Source organism: Carassius auratus, chromosome 12 (genome assembly GCF_003368295.1).
Source record: "Carassius auratus strain Wakin chromosome 12, ASM336829v1, whole genome shotgun sequence".
NCBI lineage: Eukaryota > Metazoa > Chordata > Actinopteri > Cypriniformes > Cyprinidae > Carassius > Carassius auratus.
The window spans coordinates 7,842,273-7,862,367 of NC_039254.1; the positions used below are offsets into that span (position 1 = coordinate 7,842,273).

Here is a 20,095-nt window from a genome sequence, read left to right on the forward strand (position 1 = left end):
AGGAGATATAAGTGCCCTGTAAAGTGGACCTTTGTCATCTTAAGTACGATTCAAATCCAAAGAGAGCAAACATGTTCAGTCCGAAGGGTACTGCAACAACATAGGGGATAAGGGAACATCAATAATTCATAGGAAATGGAGAAATGTACCCACCAGTTATTGCACATCACCCTGAAACCACAAAAAAGCTTTACCAAAATAAATGCAGTGAAATCCCAACTCATTTCTCAATTAGTTTAATTAGTCAAGATTATTGAGCCAGAGCCGGATTATCCATAAGGGCACTTGGGCCAGTGCCCAGGGGCACCAACCATTCACAACAACTAAGGGGGCACCACATGACTCAAGCTTTAAAAATATTTTTCGTAAATTGTTTTATTATTAACTTGAAATTCTTAAAAGACCATACATAACTTGTTTATGAACACTAACTTAGCAACAATAATAATTATAATAATAAATTATAAAAAATAAATATTACATGACCACTATCAGTCAGTCCCCCCCTTCCGTCCCTGTCAGAGTTGAGTTGGTCCACAACAAGTACGCGCAAATGTGTCATTTTTTTAACGGCTACAGAAAATGAATCAAAATGGACAGACGTCAATGGAGTGGTTTTGCAAAAAGAAGGTTAAAGAAAGACAAGGATGCTAGACGTTTAGCTACAATTAAAAATGTTGCTGGGAGCGAAAGTTTTTTTTTAAAACGAGTGAAGAATGAGCTCAGGACGACAATAAGACAGAAGCGATTGACTGCACTGTCGCTTGCTCTCCCTGTTTACCATTGAAGTTAAAGTTAAAACATTACCGTCTACAGCCGCGAGAGGGCGAAGAGCAAAGAAGCAATCTGCATATATGCAAAAAGTCTCTGAGAAACACTGCTTCTGTTATGAATATTATTCAATATTTTTATTTGAAGGTCATATTGAAATTAATGCAGTTATTAAAGTAGTTAGCATAAGCGCAGCTAACACTAATATAATGAGCATTAGAATTAAGTATAACATATATGTAAATAGATTAACTATTTAATGCTCCTATAATTTTTATTAGGGTAAAAAAAAAAACAGGAGGACATGATATTTACTATTTTTACACACCAGAGGCTTTTAAATTAATTGTGAATCTAAAATGCGTGTGTTAGAAAATTTACAAATGGTTAACATTGTTTGTGTCATGTCAGTCCGAAAAGCAGTTCTGGGCTTTTTTATTTATTTTTTATCTAACTTAGATATTATTCTTTGCTGAATAGCTCTAGAAGGTTAACAAAAGCCCTTTACAATTAAATATGTACACAGTTTGGATTAAATGAAAGTATAGCATGTTTTTGTGTTGTGCTTTGGTACCGAAATTGGTACCAAGAACAGTGGATTTTCACTGGTATTGATACCGAATACTGAAATGCACGCTTAATAAACAAACTCCAAAATGATCCAAAATGCAGCAGCTAGAGTTCTTACTAGAACCAGGAAGTATGACCATATTAGCCCAATTCTGTCAACACTGTACTGGCACCATATTAAACATTGTATAGATTTCAAAATCTTGCTAATTACTTATAAAGCCCTGAATGTTTTAGCACCTCAGTACTTGAGCAAGCTCTTATCGTATTATAATCCTCCACATCCGCTGCGCTTCCAAAACTCTGGTAATTTGATAATACCTATAATATCAAAATCAACTGCGGCGGGAGATCCTTTTCCTATTTAGTGCCTAAACTCTGGAATAATCCACCTAACTCTGTTCAGGAGGCAGACACACTCTGTCAGTTTAAATCTAGATTAAAGACCCATCTCTTTAACCTGTCTTACACATAACACACTTACACATTTCTATAATTCAAATCCATTAAAGTATTGTTAGGTTGCATTAATTAGCTCAACCGGATACACAAACATTTCCCATAACACTGATGTACTTGTCACATCGTAAGAAGAATGTTGCCTCTGGTTTGCTAAGCTGGGGGAACCTTAATTTCCAACGATACTGTCGACTTGATTGCACATATACTATTTAACCTTAACTGAGTTGGTCAATAACAACACTGAATTCTGAAAATTGAGTGTTTACTGTTGTCCTTCGCCACTGACACACTATTTTCCTATTTGGTACTATAAAGATACCAGTGTTACATCCTACTCTTTTTTCAAGAAACGCAACTGGGATTTTTACAGACCCTAGACAGTCATAACCCTCAATTTAACATCTTATCAGAAATACAGTGCCTTTTTGCTGAACTCTGTCCCCATCACTGTTGTAGGTCATTAGGACCAACAAAGAGCTCAGGGTGCGCAGCATCTGCTGGCCTCACTAACACCTCTTCAGCAGCAGCCTTAATCTTAAACTTCCCAGGTGGTCTCCCATCCAGGTGCTGACCAGCCTTAACCCCCTTTTTATCATCGGAGGAAATTCAGGAGGCCCTGGGAATGACTGAGTACAGTATCACACAAAGAAATACACAGATAATGCTTACAACAGATTCGGTTTGAAAGCTAAGATGTTCTAACTATAACCGACAAACACATTATTCAGTTGCTTTAATGCTGCAGTAACTGAAGTCATGCATATCATCTCTGCAGCAGTGGCGCGAGGCTGCGCTCATGTGCCATCTCACAGTCTTTATTCTCTACAACTGTTACATTGACATGATAGAGATGGTGTATGAGAGCAAAAAATACAACAGCGCAAAATAAATAATTCAATCGTCCTCTCATCGAGATAAGAGCACTCAGGAACGAAAATACGTCACAAGAGACAAAATGTGCTACTGGTTCTTTAAAACCTTGCCAAGATATTTGCAAAAGGCATTTTAGAAAACATAGGAGTTAAAAGTATGATGTATTACTCTGAAACCATCCACTGTATATTTATGACAGGGTGTGTACAATGAGTATTTGATGTATTAGTTCTACATTGGACTCACCCCAGTCCGAGCTGCCTGCAGACCACCTCAGCATCCATGTCATCCCACTGATCATCGCAAATGGTCCCCCAGCGCCCATCATGGAAGACCTCAACTCGTCCCTCAAAGTCCTCCTCCCCACCGACCAACCGCAGCGGTGGTCCATTACCTGATCAAGCAAACCAGGAATCATGACCCAAAGCCACAAACACATCAATAAATGTAGTGACAACCAAAATGTACTGCATGCAATACTCTCTCTCTCTCTCTCTCTCTCTCTCACTCTCTGTGTGTGTGAGATAATCCAACAGTTTTTAACTAGTGGGTTGCAGGTATTCTCTAATAGGGCCATAGATGGCAGTGGAAAAACGTATGCAAATACAACTAACCATATAATTATGAAAATAAAAGTATTATTATTACTGTATATTTTTTGACTGTATTTTCAATCAAATATATTCACTCTTAATGAGTGCAAGGTACTCCTTTGAAAAACATTTAGAAATCTTACTCACCTCCAGACATTTTGAACAAAAGTGTAAGTGTATTTGCATATTGTTGGTTTCTATGCAATTATATAATTTTAATCATTATAATTATGTACAATGAACAATTGGTAATGTGTTGGCTCCTCAAAACCACGCACTACAATCAGATACATGCACAGTTGCTGCTAATATTTCATATATGAAAATAATAATTCATATCAGGAACACATTATATGCAGCCATTTTTTCAGTTGAAGGACTATTATACATAATTTGCTGTCCTGGTAACCCAGCACAGTGCACATCTGTCCATGTGTCCTCAGATTGTGTCTTCAATAAAGCTCTCAGCAGGCAATCACGAGTTCAGACGCCATTAATTTGCTTTTTAACCTCTTTTCTTGTTTTTTTCCCCCATTTGTTACTTTCTACAAAAGAAAGTATGGCTCCTTTGATTCCACCAAAGAAAGTATAAGCCCCCACTGAAATGTTTCATTAAAATTTCTAATCTCAGTAAGCACCAATTTAATAAGTCAATATGAATTGACAATATAAGCAGCAATAACGGCAATTCAAAGATAACATAAAATCATCCTCATGATGTTCCATCACACACCCTGTGGTTTTCTGTCCTAGTATTCATGTAGATTAGACATACTCAAATGATGTCGCTCGAGGGCCACTTTTAGAAAATGCAGAGTGAGAAGGGAATAAATAATAATGGCTTTAGAGTAAAATGTGCAGAAATAGACAATTACATGTCACAAGTCATGAGCAGATCCAGACACTTTTTTAGATCTTCAATGCTGTTTTAGGGCAAGGTGGCCCAGTAATGTTGTTGTGCTAATTTTTGTGTGTTGTTGTGTTAGTTATTTGTGTTGTGCTAATTTTGTTGTGTTGAGTCTTGTTTCCAGTGTTTTTTTGCCTTATTTGTAGTGTTGCAGCTTATTTCTTTTGTGTTATGCTAATTTTGTTGTGTTCCGGTTTGTTTCCATTGTGTTGATTTGTTTTGTGGTGGCTTGATCCTTTGTGTTGTACTAATTTAGCTTTGTTGCAGCTTATTTCTGTTGTGTTGTGCTAATTTAGTTGTGTTGCAGCTTTTTTCTGTTGTGTTGTGCTAATTTTGTGTGCTCCGGCTTGTTTCCATTGTGTTGATTTGTTTTGTGGCGGCTTGATCCTTTGTGTTGTGCTAATTTAGCTTTGTTGCAGCTTATTTCTGTTGTGTTATGCTAATTTTGTTGTGCTCCGGCTTGTTTCCATTGTGTTGATTTGTTTTGTGGTGGCTTGATCCTTTGTGTTGTACTAATTTAGCTTTGTTGCAGCTTATTTCTGTTGTGTTGTGCTAATTTAGTTGTGTTGCAGCTTTTTTCTGTTGTGTTGTGCTAATTTTGTTGTGCTCCGGCTTGTTTCCATTGTGTTGATTTGTTTTGTGGCGGCTTGATCCTTTGTGTTGTGCTAATTTAGCTTTGTTGCAGCTTATTTCTGTTGTGTTGTGCTAATTTCATTGTGGTGAGGCTCGTTTCCATTGTGCTGTGCCAATTTAGTTGTGCTGCAGCTTGTTTCTATTGTGTTGTGGAGATTGCGTTGTGTTTTGCACTACTGGGCCACTGTAAAAATCTGTGGAATTGTTTTGAATAGTCCACTTGAATCATCATTTGTATAGAGCTGAGAATAGTCTACTCATATCAGCAGCTGAAAGCATAAGACAAAATTAAGGGGATTTGTTTATAGAATTTTATCAATCAATGATTGCATTATTTTGATACTGTAATGCTTTACGTCAAGATTATAAAAAAAAGAGTAATTGAACATCTAAAACTGCAAATGAATGTAATTTAATTAGCAGGTTTTAAACCCAGTCTGCACTGCAAGCAAGCAACGAGGTGCAGCGCGAAACATCATGAAACAAGTCGCTCACATTATAAGCACTTGTAGACAGCTTTGTTGATTATAATGGGAGCAATCTTAGTTGCGTATTGCGGCATTCACTTAGGATGCAGACACAGAGGCGGAAACTGAATTCTAGAAACCAGACTTGAAATAACCCTGATGATCTCTGTAAGCTATTTAAAATAACTGTTTCTGTTTCACAGCAGCTCAATGGTTTTGCGAGGGCATCTAGATGCAGGAGTGTTTATTTCACGTGTCACTTAAAAGGTCATTAGCTTCACTCTCACAGAAAAGCACACTGACCTTCAGGTGGTGCGCACACCACTCCGGCCTCGTTTCCATGGTTACAGTCACTCGTAACAAACTTCCTGCTCCTGCACTCCAGCAGGGATTTCTCATCACCGCGGCAGCCGAGGCGGGCGTAGTGAAAAAGCCCGGAGCCGGGGCCAAAATATGAGTGCTGGAGAGCCGTGCCAATCTCACTACAACAAACAGAAAGAAATATTAAGAAGTTATCTCCTTCACTATTCAGAGACGTGAGGCTTCCCACTCACTTTGAGATGATTTAACAAAGGCTAAATCAAAAATAGATATAGTAAAAATTAAGACACTGTGAATTTTAATGAATCGCTGAAATGTAACCCTGCTTTGACCACACTGAGAGCCACAGATCCATAAATATCAGAAATATCAAAAATCTGATCTGATACTCACAGACTGTCAAATAAAGTAAGGTTGAATTTGATCAATTGAATTACATTACTAATTACTCAAATGAATTGCAAATAAAAACATAATTCAAACATCACCCTGTGTTTCAGTCGAAGCATCATTATTCACATTCTCTTTATACTAAATTAATATTTCAAATTGACAGCCCTTATTAGAAATAACCGTACCTCAGTCCAAGCTGTCGGCAAACCACACTGGCATCCCGGTCTGTCCAGTGTGTGTCACAAACCGACCCCCACTGGCCATTCAGGTAGACCTCCAGTCGCCCACTCTTTGAGGATGAACCTCCCGCTAACCTTACTGCTCCTGAACAAGTGTGAGATAAATACATATGTCTTAAGTGTCAGTTTTTTTTTAATTGAGATTTATACATCATCTGCATGCTGAATAAATAAGCTTTTCATTGATGTATGGTTTATTAGGACTGGACAATATTTGGCTGAGATATCGGAGGGTGCAAAAAATATAAATATTGAGAAAATCCCCTTTGAAGTTGTCCAGACGAAGTTTTTAGCAATGCATATTACTAATCAAAAATTAAGTTTTGATATTTGTACGACTGGAAATGTACAAAATATCTTCATGAAACATGATTATTACTCATGATTTTTAGCATAAAAGAAAATTTTTGACCCATACAATGTATTTTTGGCTATTGCTACAAATATACCCAGCGACTTAAGACTTATTATTAAGCTGTTGTTCTCAGTGATTCTTTTTAGCTTACTGATATCTGTATGAATGAGGTCAAGGTGGTTGCTTACAGCACTGGTCCAATAGACCACTTCCAAGAAAACCCCTAAATAAACTTATTTACAACCAGCATTCTTATCTCCTCACTATTTTCTAAATCTGACTAAGGATTAACTGTAAATTATAAAATCTTACTGAAAAGACAAGGTCAGTTTTTATATTCTTTACAGGAAGTATAGCAAAAATTGTGAGATTTTGATATTTTTTTATTTATAAAACTAACCAAAATGCATGGTTCGTTCTGTATTTATATATCATTTTATCTTTCTGAGAACTGAATTTGAACATGGAAATTAACAGTACATCTTCTTTACAGAGATGAACCATACAGTTTTATTAGGGGTGCAATTAGTTTCTCAGATCATTAGCATAAGCTCCTAAAATCAGAGGAAAATTATGATCCAAAACTTTGTTCTCATCAATTTATTCATGCCTCTAATCCCAGCCCTAAACCTAACAGTAATACGCGATTGGTTGATAACAAGAACAGAATGTTGATCCAGGAGCATGTCCTACTTAACAGTCACAGTCGCCCTTTGTCTCAACTGCAAGCCAAGATGCTTTTTACACAAGCTTCTTCTTTCTTTACGAATAAACCTTTTCTAATTTTCCTGAGATATACAGTATACAGAATATTCTTTACAAGAATGTCAACCATTGATTTCTAAATATAAAGTTGATGCAAAACATTCTTCCAAGAGATGGAAAAGAAAGTAGGACAACAGTACACAAAGAGGTATTAGATCACATATTTATCATCTGTATATTCTAACATCTAAGGCTGTCGTCCCACTAGCTGATTTTCAGTCATAAGCGCCTGTGTTTCTCTCTCTGCGGGAAGCGTTAACAGCCCCAGAGATTCAACTCCCTGATGAGTTAATGGATCTGACCCAAACTTTTTTCTCAGCAGACGCAAAGCCGCATATTGCAAACACTGAATGTGTTTTTCTAGAATTCTCAGACACTAAAATGAATAAAATAAAACAGTGAGGGTTGTTTATTGAATGTACTTTTTTTTTTCACGGACGCTGTACATGAATAATCTGCAGCGAAACCTGAAGGGATTCAAACGCTAGAATTGAAATGCTGTTACTTCTGTTGATATTTTGGCGAGTTTCACATTGATTTGCCAAAACAATCTATGACAGGAAACTGTAGATTGCTCTTCATACCAAAGATTATCAGTGATTGTGATAGATCTCACAGAGAAAATTTATAAAAATGAAATAAAATAAAAGCTGCTTTGACTTGGCAAGTGGGATGCCGCCTTAAGGAATATTATAAAACAATGATATGATACAAAATACTTTTTGAATTAACTCACTAGTTGAACATAGCAGACTTTTAATGAAACACCGTAGTACTCACCTTGGTGGCAGTCGCAGTAGGCCCAACCAATGGCCCCTGAGCTCTGTCTGAAAAAGCACCATGGGTTGGACTCACGGTCAGGATTTCGACAAAAATTGTGCTCTCCAAGACCCCTGCCTGGATACTGCTGCATGTAATCTGGGAATTCGGTCCACTTTAGACAGGGTGAACCCGAGTCGGTCTGAGAAACGGTGCCATTGTAATAACCCAGCTCAGTGAAGCCCTCGGAGCAGGACAGAGGAACTGAGGGCGGGAGAAAAAAGATTTTATACTGTGCATAAATCCGATTTATATTTTTAATCCCATCTTTTAGGCTGACTGTTCACACTGGCATTTTTCAAGTGATGATGTCTGATTCATTTATTCAGACGGTGGTCAATATCTAGTGTATCTACATCTACAGTGAGTCAGCAGGATGCCAAGATAATTTCTCATTCAACAACCAAAAAGAAACAGTCAGTGTGGAAATAAAACAACAGAAAAAAGGGAAAATCTTGTTGTACAATTAAATGTATTCAAAACCACTGATTCCACTCATTCACTGCTCACAATAAAGTGAATGTTATATTATTATACACTTAATTATATATATATATATATATATATATATATATATATATATATATATATATATATAAATTTTTTCTTTTTTCTTTTTTTTTACCCTATTTTAGGATGAATGAACTTCTTAATGAAAAAAGACTTGTATTGTATTTCATGTGTTTTTCCTGGTCAGACTGAAAAAAAAAACAGACCCCTGTCTACCAAAGTAACAAAACATACTGCCAGTGAAAAAAACAAAAAACAAATGTCAATCTGAAAAGCTCTATGTCTGATTTATTTAGCAAATTTTGTGACATTTGAAGAAGTAACTGTTAGTCTGCATGCATGCATGCAAAACAAAATTTAAGTTTAGTTCCAAGAGTGCTCACTATCTACCAAAACCCCCTTTTGTCATTAAAGTCCAAAATAATAATCCCTGTTGTATAAATTGCCAATCAGCTGCAGATCCAGCCTTTCAATATGGCTTTTCTGCCAGTATCTTGTATCTAACTGCGGCCCTTTTGTTTATCTCTCCGAAACACTCAACTAGGCTTCTACATCGCCTCCAAAGCCATGAGCACTGATTCCTCACAGCCCTGGGCCGGACAGTTAAAAGAGAGAGAAAGTGGACATCTGGATCCCTCTTTCAACCTCCTTTTCCAGCATAAAGGACGAGGGATAAAACAAGGATAATGGTTCCCATAATGTTTGCAAAATGCTAAAATGGAAAATTCTCTTAACGTATTCTCTAACGTTTGCGTCACCAAGAAGAAATGCTTTTTTTTAAAACTGCAAAACTTTTGAATGTTCAGAAAACATTCTGAAATAATGAAATAAATAATCCATTTCACGTTACTTTCTAAAAAATGCTGGGTTGTTTCAACCCAATGTTGTGTCAATGGACTGACCTAGCTGTTGGGTTACATTTTTACATTACATTTTTAACCCAAAGGCTAGGTTAGTCCATATTTGATACAAAGTTGGGTTGAAAAACCCAACATTTCTTTTAGAGTGTACAGCTGGTTAAGCCCATTTGCAAGACTATATACACCAATCACTATGTCACTGTGTTTCTGCATACGCACTGTCTCAAATTTGAGATTAAATTATTATTTTCTACAACACAATACAAATTTGATTGACAGTATGCAGTCCAAGCAGGAGGTTCTTTTAAGGGATGCATCAACACATGCATTTTGGACAACCTCTAAACGTGAAGAGGTATAACTCTGAATATAAAGAGAATAAGGAACCACAGTGAACAAAACTAAAATTATCACAAGGCTTTATACGCAGATAGACATCTGCTATGGCTAGCAATTATACTGTCACTTACAACAAGTCCCAGCAGGTACAAACTGACAAGCTTCCAGTGACAAGTAATTTGTCTGTCCAATCTGAAAGAAAAATTTCTGTGTGGCATGGCACAATCACAGCCAAATTAGGTATATTTGATGTTTAATATAGACCAGGATTTTTGAAACAATGAGATTTCATTGTGGGCAGGGCTACTCAACAATGCAAAAAAATAAATAAATAAAATAAACTAATTTTTATATAGCTGTTATTTTCTCAATGCATCGTGTTCAAAGAAGAGTTTATTACACCCCCCCCCCCCCCAGTGAGCAGCTAAATGCAGCAGTGAAAAGAAAAATCACTAAGATGATATTTAAGCACATAAGGAAAAAAGAAGAATAAATGATTGTAAAAGTCCTCACATGATTATGCCTGGATCGTTCATACAGTAGCAGGATGGAAAATCAGAGCTGGTCTTCTTCCAGAATTCAAACTCGATTATGTTAACTCAATTTTGGGGTTGTAGCACAGTGAAAATCAGGATCAAATTGCATTTCTCCCATAACAACATCATACACGCTGTGAATGGCTAGATAATGTATCGGAAAGATAATTAGTGGAGCTCTTCTAAACTTTTGAACAGTGTGAACAACTTCACTTTGCTGAAGGGGGCCTTGAGCATTTGAGTTTAGCACTGTGCTGATGCATCTCTCGCCGGATGACTGAACACACAGTGGAGAAGAGAGCAAAACTATGGGAAGCACTCATAGAGAGTTTAGATGGTGAGTTCCATATGGACTGTGAAATGCTGCAGACATTGCACAAAAAAGCCTCTGAGAGATGTCAGCACATTTTCCATGTTTGTGTGCAATTTTTGAGGAACTTTGTTGTGAGTTGGACCCAAAGACAGTCAGGGAAGGATGGAGAGGCTGTGATCTTTTGCTTCTCGTAATCCCCACAATTCCTTAATCCCAGAATCCAGCACTACATGACTCAGCAGAATGTCATTCCCAGCCTGTCACCAGAAAGCCCTGTAGATATGAAGGGTCCTCAACCTTCCATTTGCCTTTGAAAACACATCACTGACAGTAAAAAGAACAGGCTGTTAATCACAGTCACGGCTGGCACGTTTGCAGTCTTCGTTGTCTGCATACTCATACGACTGCACTTTCTGAGCCAGGCAGTCTGCATTCAAGCGATATCAGAAAAACATACATTACCAAGGAACAGTGCGTGTAAGAGCAGCAGTAGATTGATGTCTCCATCTGCAAGCTCAGACAGAGCCACTGCAATCAGGGCAGAGCTGAATTAGACATATTAAAACAGGATGACAGAGAGCGCTCTCAGAAAGAGTTGTGCCAACCTCAGGGAAATCGTTCTTTGCGTTTCTGCTTAATTGGATGCATAAAGATGTGTGGGCAGGAAAAGCCATAATGCTGTCGATAAAGTGTCTGGAACAAACTGAAAAATATTTCACCGGTAGAAAGAGAGTGCCACAGAATAAAAAAAATCCATTTGATGGCTCTTTACATTCATTTTCATTTTAATTATTTTGTCTTATTTTACAGTAAAGTATCTAAATGTCCTTTAAAACAAGTTTTATTTACTTGAAGCAAAATTGTGTCAGATAATCAGATTGGTTCTCAAAGAATATTTCTTTAATTAAGGTTATTTTCTTAACCCATCTTGTTTTAAGCATAATTTATATTAAAAAAAAAAAAAAAAAAAAAAACTTTGGGGTTGGTAAGATTTGTCATGTTTTTGAAAGATAAATAAAATTTAAAAACATGATTCTATCTTCAGAAATCATTGTAAATATGCAGAACTGGTGCTCAAGACATGTTTCTAAATATTATCAATGCTGAAAACAGCGGTTTAATATTGTAATTGTAATACATTTCTTCCAAGATCCTTTGATCTAATTTATCTTTATTTTTATCACGTAAATAGAAATTAGACCATAAATGTAATCTATTAAAGTTATTTCCTATTTTTTATAAACATTAAAATCATCTTCATTTATGTTGCTCCCTTTGTTGGTTATGATGCCGTTTTAATGTGATGACATTAAGAAACATTTGATGTTATTGACTTGCAGCCTGCACAATAGGTGCCATTTCTGACACTGTTTTTAGAACATGTGGGGCATTTTTATGCTTTTTGTTCTTTTTTACAACCCCCTGGTCATGATAAACTGACATTATATCGAAATCTCCATTATGATTCTTTAAAAACCATTCTTCAACAGAAAGAAACAACATTACGGGTTTGGAACGATATAAGGATGAGTAAATAATGATAGCATTAACTATCCCTTTAGGACTGATATATTCGTCTGACATTTAAATCCTTTCATAAAATGGAACAGAGAAGATAGACATCTTCTGCATGATGGAATAGTACATTTGGTGATAAAAAGAAGCAGAGAGAATTTTAACAGGAATGACAGAGAAGGTCAGGGTAATAAAATAGTGTAAAAGAGAAGAGTCAGAGCATCAGGACCAGCACCAGGAGCCAGCAATGCTTACTCAGCAAAGGCTCAGACATTTCGATCCCATTCCATTACGGTGCAAGAAAAAATGGCTGATCCCCACGTGTTAATGATTCCTACAACATGGAAAAGGTTGGGGGAAGGGAAACAATGGGGAATCAGAGAGAGAGATGCATGTAGGATGCATGCTATACCATGGGTCTGATAATGCAACACATCCAGCTCACTCACAAACAGCCATTCCTTGAAAGATCAACACTTGTGAGATCATCTTATACCGACATTCATCTTCTTTCTAAACCAAAAACACACAGATCTGACATAAGGTGAGGGATGAAACATCAAAGCTGTTTGGGAAAGCAAAGACTGGCACAGATGCACGGAAGAGGAAGACGGGCTGAGAGAGTCTTTTCTGTGATGTTTTAATGCTTTTTTCTAAAAGAATTATTTAAAATAAGACCTTATGTGTCAACTATCAAAATTGAAGGACATAAGTGATTCAATCAAAGCTTGGACAACACCAAGATGTCTTCCATCCACAGAGAATTTCAATTCCATTGCACAACAAAAAACTATTTTAAAAGCAAACATCAAGCCTACAGGCAATCAAATCTAAATGATCAGATAAAAGCTTAGATATAATAGAACTTTTATACAATACGCAGTTAAGAGTGGGTGCAAAAATAAGCAAAGGAAATCACTTGAAATAAGAAGAAGAAAAATAAATAACGCAGGGCATTGTATTAAAAGCTGTCTGGCTGGGATTCATTCACCTTCAGCCACTGACAGCCTCTGTGCTGCTCCGAGCTAATGGAAGCACACTGGCAGAACGAATGGCAGCAGAAATCAAGCAATTTACGCAAAGCATCCGTACGGTGTACTTGGACACACACGCTCTCAACTCTGCACCATAGGAGAGCTCATTCTCCCTCCCCAAATAATCCATTTCCCCACCACAATGAATATTTGATACGGTTCACATAACGTGCTTTGGCATGTTAAGCGACTGTGAGAGCAGATGCATGGTGGGGCACCAATGGGTGACAGGAAGCGACATGAGTGCATCAGGGTATTCACATTAGCATTGGCAGGTGTTTTTTTGCAAAATAAAACAGAAATGTGGTCTCTTATGGCAACTGCATGTACAAAGCTTCAGACATTCTGTGTTGCATAACAAAGACCCTGCATGCAATCATTGCACATTGTGTCGTAGGATATCAAAATAACTTTCTTTATTTGGTCCAAGCATCTCCAACCACCACTGTGGCACGTTTCCTATAGATCTAGGTAGCAATCTAACCACGTAACTTTCAAGGGAACTATAAAATCATAAGCTGACCCATTTCTTTTGATGTATGAGGGATGCTTCTGGCACAGTTTATGTTTTCATTGAGAAGTGAAAACCAAATCGCTCAATCTAAGCCCTTTCCATTGCCGGCACCATAAAGCCGTCTGATTGGTTGGTCCAGGCCAGGCTGTTTATCTGTCTTGATGCAGAGACATCAAAGCGCTGACAGTCATTAGCACTCTGGGATTGGTACTAAGGAATTTCACACTGTCAAAGTATATGAGAATGAGATGAGGGAGAAATCTGACAGAGTTCAGAAAGATGGGACACCAACATAGGGCGAATGCCCTTATTAACCAGCCACACTGGTGATATCCAGCGACCAGCGCACAGTGATGTGGTATAAATGTCAAAATTTAGACCTCTAGGGGAATTTATGAATTATTTATATAAGACAACCCATCGCAAATCCATCTCATTGGCTTATTACGAACACAGGCAGAATTGATAAAATAAGATATACTAGAATGTAACCCTTAACAAGTATTTGTTTTTAATTTTTCATGCATCTCTGTAAATGCATGAAAGTCTATGTTATCTTTAAAGAGCATGAAATGAACATTTTGTTGCTTTCGGTACTTCAAAGCCATTTACAGTGCATGCTAGTGTACTCTTAGAAGAGGATGAAAGTGAACTTTAGATGATATTCGCTTTTAAATTCTTTAAAAGTCTTTCTTTTCTGGGAAATTCAACCAAAATATTGATGACTCATGTTTTTCAGACTGTTGAGATTTTTGTCAATAAATGTTCTCTAAAAAGAGAATGTCTCTCTTCCTAATAACACCTGAACCTGAACCTGAACATAGCTTTGATAGCTGAAGCAAGCCCTTCAAGAAAAAAATATTCCTTTATAAAAATACATCAAATGTTAAAATGGCACACTATATTCTCAAATACATATCTATCACAAAAGGCGTTTAAGCAAAATGTGGAGTTATTTTTGTACTATGCTTGTACTAAATTAACTCACAATGCTTTATGATATACACTTAAACGTATTAATTTAGCATATAGATTTATGCAAAGCAAATGACCTTACACTGCATACACCAGACAATTTATTAATTTGTTTCCATTTTTTCCATGCATTTGTGACCACCTTTGAATGTGCTATGAGTGATGAAAAATGTTTTGGATCCTGTATAAGAAAATAATGTTAATCCAGGTGAAAATGGGATCTAAAACAGAGAGGACTCGTATTGACTCACCTGTATTCTGCACTGCATTCAGATAGCTGTCATCACCATTCACCTGCAGGGAGGGAAAAGGGGAAACGAGTTCAAATGCAGAAAGCTGACAGAATTATGAACTGATTTGTTCAGAACACTAAAGTGTCTTTCACTGGAAAAGTGAAGTTTTATCTTCTTAGACGCGACACATTTGAACAGCGGAGCGTTCTGTTTCTGCCTACCATTCTGCCTGCCTTCTGACAGGGGAGCATCTGTATCTGTTAATATTTTACCTGTACTATACTGTATATGAAGTGGCTTTAATGGGTGATTTGTTTTTAATTAAAAGAACCATGACAATCATGAAATTAATTTGTTGAAGTTTCTTTAGGAGACCTAATAAATTGCTCAAAATAAAATACATGATCTTCACAGTATTAATTTGATATCACACATGTAGCACTTATTAATATGTGATGAATACACAATTACTCACCCTTACATGCCACTAACAGTTCCACAAACACTTTCACTGCAAACAATGCTAAAACAATATGCTTGCATTGCAGAGGTTCTCAGTTCAGATTCTCAATTATTAATATTGAGCTGAAAAATCAAGCTACCAATACATTAATTAAATCTGGCACTGGTTTGCAAACCATTCAGCTAAAATTTGGGCGGCTGTCAAGGTTGAGTACACCCTAGAAATCTGAGGATTGCTGATAGAGTGTCATTGTGGCAGCAGTAAGGAACTAAAGCTGCTTCTGTGACTTGAAATGCATTGAGCGATTTCAGTGAGCCAGGAAAACGGCTGTAAAGAGTTTTCCAGAACCAATTGGACTCTGTTCTCCCAACTGATTTTTCGCTGAGCATCAGAAACCATAAAGCTTGTAATCCTGAATTTGTCCTAGCACTCATCACTGACCCATACGAATATTTAAACATATCTTTTATAGCGTTATAGTTCTCAAAAAAAAAAAAAAAAAACAGGAAATAGTTCACCTAAAAATACTCATTTTGTTATCATTTACTCACACTCATATCTTTCAAGACTAGTATGATTTTCTTTCTTCTGTGGAACACAAAAGAAGTGATTTTTAGCAGAAAGCCCAAGCATTTTATATATATATAGAATGACAGTGAGTTTTGATGGTTGTCAAGCAATGCTTTCAATACAACATTTTCAGTGACTTAAATTCCAGTCCACTCACAGAGCTATGGCTTCAGAGGACTTCTACAAAATATACAGCATAAGTCGTATAGAGCACTTTTTGAGTTTGAAAGCCTTTTCTTTGCATGGACGAGAGCGATTTTGTTAACCTTCTTTTGTGTTCCAAAACAACAAAACACAATACAGGTTTGGAATAAAATTAATTTTTCATTTTTGAATGAACTATTGCTATGAAGAATCTGAGTTCAAACAGATAAAACTTCACAATAATTCACAAGTTATCAATTAACATCTTGCTAACAGCTGCATGCTTGTAAGAAAAAAAAAATCATTAAGATATTAACTTTAAATCATCACTTCTGGCCAAAATTCCCTAATCCATAATAATGCCTCCTCCAGTGAAAAAGTCCATCCACTGTAGTCCTCTCACATAAGATCTACCCACATACTGTAATTGTCTTAGAACTGTATTCGCTTGTAAACGGTGATATGTTGCATATTCGATCTGATTTAGACAAGACTGCAGAAAGTAATATTATGGATAGAGGATTTGTGGATTATTGTTTTGTTTTAATCAGTCATTTGGACTCCCATTCTGACGGCACCCATTCACTGCAGAAGATCCATTGGTGAGCAACTGATGTAATTGTAAATGTCCCAAGATCTGTTTCCATGAAGAAACAAACTTATCTACATATTGAATGGCATGACGGGGAGTAAATATAAGCAAATTCCCATTTTTAGATGAACTATTCCTTTAAAACCCCCTTTGTTTCTATCCTGCACTGCACAGTCATTTTTCAAACATGTCGGTAGATGAAAACATGCTATTGATTTACTTCATTCATTTATGACCAACAAACTGATCTGGGGATTTAGCATCACCAGCAAAGCTAATTGCATTATAGATAACAAGCTCCAGTTATGCGCTCTGATATTTGTGCTCATATCATCACGCTCAGGTCAGTTACGGCCATAATTGCATATGTCATTCTCATTCCACAGCAGCAACTGAGGCTAGACTGATGCTGCCCTTGCTTATGTTCCTGTCTCTAAAATAGCAAAATATACATTAAAAAAAAAATCCTAGATTTAAACAGAAAACTCCCAATTGGCTGTCCATTTCAAATGACACTTTTATAAGAAACAGTTTGTGGTAATGGAGCATCGCACAGATGAGTGAACATATGACCAGGTGTGTCTTTCTGACAGCTGCAAACACAAGAAGGTACATAACAACCTTTATGTCTGGCCTATAGCATACATCCGATGTACTGCTGTTTTGTATCGCAGGAGTCTAATTGCGAATTGATATAAAATCAATCCGGTGTATGACACCATCTCATGAGCATAGCCCTTCAAAAGATTTGTTGGTGCTGTAAAATTTTCATAATCAAGAGGAGCATAAAGTCTCTAATGGAGCACGGCAGGCATATTACTCATTAATTCCTTCCCATAGTGCTGTTATTTCACCGCCCAAACAGATGTGAAGGTACTCCAGCTCTGTAGTGGAAGTGAACTGAGATGAAGGTATAATTATCTAGCTGTTGAATAACGCTGATGCCTTTCTCTGTAAATGTCTTTATGATATGCAAAAAAAAAAAAAAAGGCATTTAGGAGTGGTTTATACCACAATAAAAATGAAAATCTTGTTCAAAGCATTTATGCTGAATCTTTCACAACTGGTTGTTTCTTTGTCTTCTGTGCTGAACTGAGTTTGGAGACTCCTGAGTGTAAATGGACTATTACCCAAGAAATCAGCCATTCTTTTCAAACAATCCTAATACTGAATTATTCTACACATCCCCTGGAATACCATTATGTGTGTGGGTCAATCATTTTGTTCTAGCACGCTCATCAAACTCATTAGTCTTACAGCAGAATATGGGTCAACGTGTTGTATTTTTGAACCCTTGTGGTTTGCGAGCTCTGACCCTTGTGCATTTACAATGGTAAAAGAAAACAAAAAAGAAGGTTATTGAATAACCACATTTTAACATCTAATAATTCTCCATCTCCATGTTTAACCTGTATCATTTAAGCAACATTTCCTCGCTACAGCATGTCAGATCCTCTGTTAGGGAGGTGGCTTTGCTTGAATCCATTAAACAGCATGTGAGTGTTTTATTGCACAATGACAGATATAAGATGCTGAACTAGATTTGGCCAAAAGGCGGACTTTGAAATCATGCTGCATTAATTTTAGTGGCTGAAAGCAACACAAATGAGTACACGCAAAAAGCAAACATGGTGTTAGCGATTTTAATAAAGCTGTTTAGGTGTATTTATTCCGCGTTATTACTGAACAGCCCTAAAGGCGCATCTTACCTCCAGCAGAACTGAAAACACACCGAGCAGGGCGAACATCCTCCACACTCTTGGATCCATCCCTATCTCCGGCTATGGGTCAGAGTCATTGTCCGGTATTAAAAGCCACCTCCGGAGTAGGGTGTATTCGCGTATGAGCGCTGTTCAAACGGATTGAATGGCAGAATTGCCCGGTCGCCGTTTAAGAGCGTTGGTTTCCAGAGTGAGTGATGTGATTCTCCGTGACCCGCCGTAGGTTGATATATGATGCCTAATCGGTGTTGTGGAGTAGTGTCACGGACGCACACACCCCTCGTAGCGACCCACGCGCAGCGCTACGTCTCCAAGCGCTCACGCACCCCGCGCGCGCCGCACTGACGAACCAGCAGCCAACAAACTGGACGTCACTGCTACCTTAGTGCAGTGCAGCAATAATGATCAATTAAAAATAACATATAACAATTTTTGAAACGTGTCTAAATAAACAGTTATTTTTACGTGGAATAATAGAGAAATATTATTTTTGCCCAACTATATTTTTCGCGAATAGACCTACAGACCGAAATAAGTGAGATTTTCTATTTAAATGTGTTATTTATTTGCTGATTTTTTGTAAATATTCGAGACATTTATTTGCTTAGTGAAAAGGTTTTAAACACCATTTTTTATCATTGTAGTTTGTAAAAGTGTAAAAAGTCACAATGGTTATTACCTTATATACACTTGAGCCATACATTAGTGTGAAAGAAAAAGTGAAAGTGAAAGTGACGTGAAATTCAGGCAAGTATGGTGACCCATACTCAGAATTCGTGCTATGCATTTAACCCATCCGAAGTGCACACACACAGAGCAGTGAACACGAACACACACACACAAACACACACACACACACGGAGCAGTGGGCAGATGAGCAGTTGAGGGTTCGGTGCCTTGCTCAAGGGCACCTAAGTCGTGGTATTGCCGGCCCGAGATTCGAACCCACAACCCTAGGATTAGGAATCAAACTCTCTAGGTGAATGTTGTGAACTAAAATGAGTAACTATTCTCTGATTGTTGTTCAGTGTTGAGTCACGAGTTGTGAGATCATTCAGATCGATTTTGTGAGTCAAATCAATTTCATTGAAAATGTCCAGTTCAGACCATTTGTTTCATCTCTCAACTAAATGTTCCATGGAGGGAGAGCAAGGTTGGATGCTAAGATTTGAGAGAATAGCAACTTACAATATGGCATATATTGTTTGATGAGAAAAAAAGATGTCACAGGGACTGGTGTGTTTGCTCAGAACACCTTTTTTAGTCTTTTTAGGCTTTTAGATATTCCAGGGTTTTATGCATTGAGTTTGTTTGTTCCACTCTTGTATTTTGGTTTCACATTGGGGGTTTCAATCCTAAAGCTTGTCTAATCACTTTGTTAAAGTTAAACGGAATAAAAACCATTATAATTAATAATCCGCTTTGTTAGGAGATTATTTTAAAAGCCCTTTTCCATTTTTGTATTATTCTATGTTTAACCTCTGAATGTGCATAAACATAAGAAAGTTATTTTTCCTCAACAAATGTTTGTTTTACACGCAACAGTAGAGAGGTGAATACGAGGTCTGAATCATCACAAAAGAAAAGACCCGGAGGGATTTTGAATAA

The 20,095-nt window shown here is 37.1% G+C and overlaps 1 protein-coding gene across 1 annotated transcript in view; it reads right to left on the reverse strand.

The window, feature by feature from the left end:
* LOC113111675 (neurotrypsin) overlaps positions 1–18,858 on the reverse strand; it is a 33,858-nt gene extending 15,000 nt beyond the window's left edge. The window contains exons 1-6 of the mRNA XM_026276656.1: positions 18,476–18,858; positions 15,016–15,058; positions 8,130–8,372; positions 6,176–6,314; positions 5,580–5,758; positions 2,923–3,070 (exon numbers count right to left, since the gene is read on the reverse strand). Coding sequence (XP_026132441.1) covers positions 2,923–3,070; positions 5,580–5,758; positions 6,176–6,314; positions 8,130–8,372; positions 15,016–15,058; positions 18,476–18,535 — 812 coding nt within the window. The 5' untranslated portion in view covers positions 18,536–18,858. The remainder of the gene's footprint in view (positions 1–2,922; positions 3,071–5,579; positions 5,759–6,175; positions 6,315–8,129; positions 8,373–15,015; positions 15,059–18,475) is intronic.
* Positions 18,859–20,095: the final 1,237 nt, after the last annotated feature.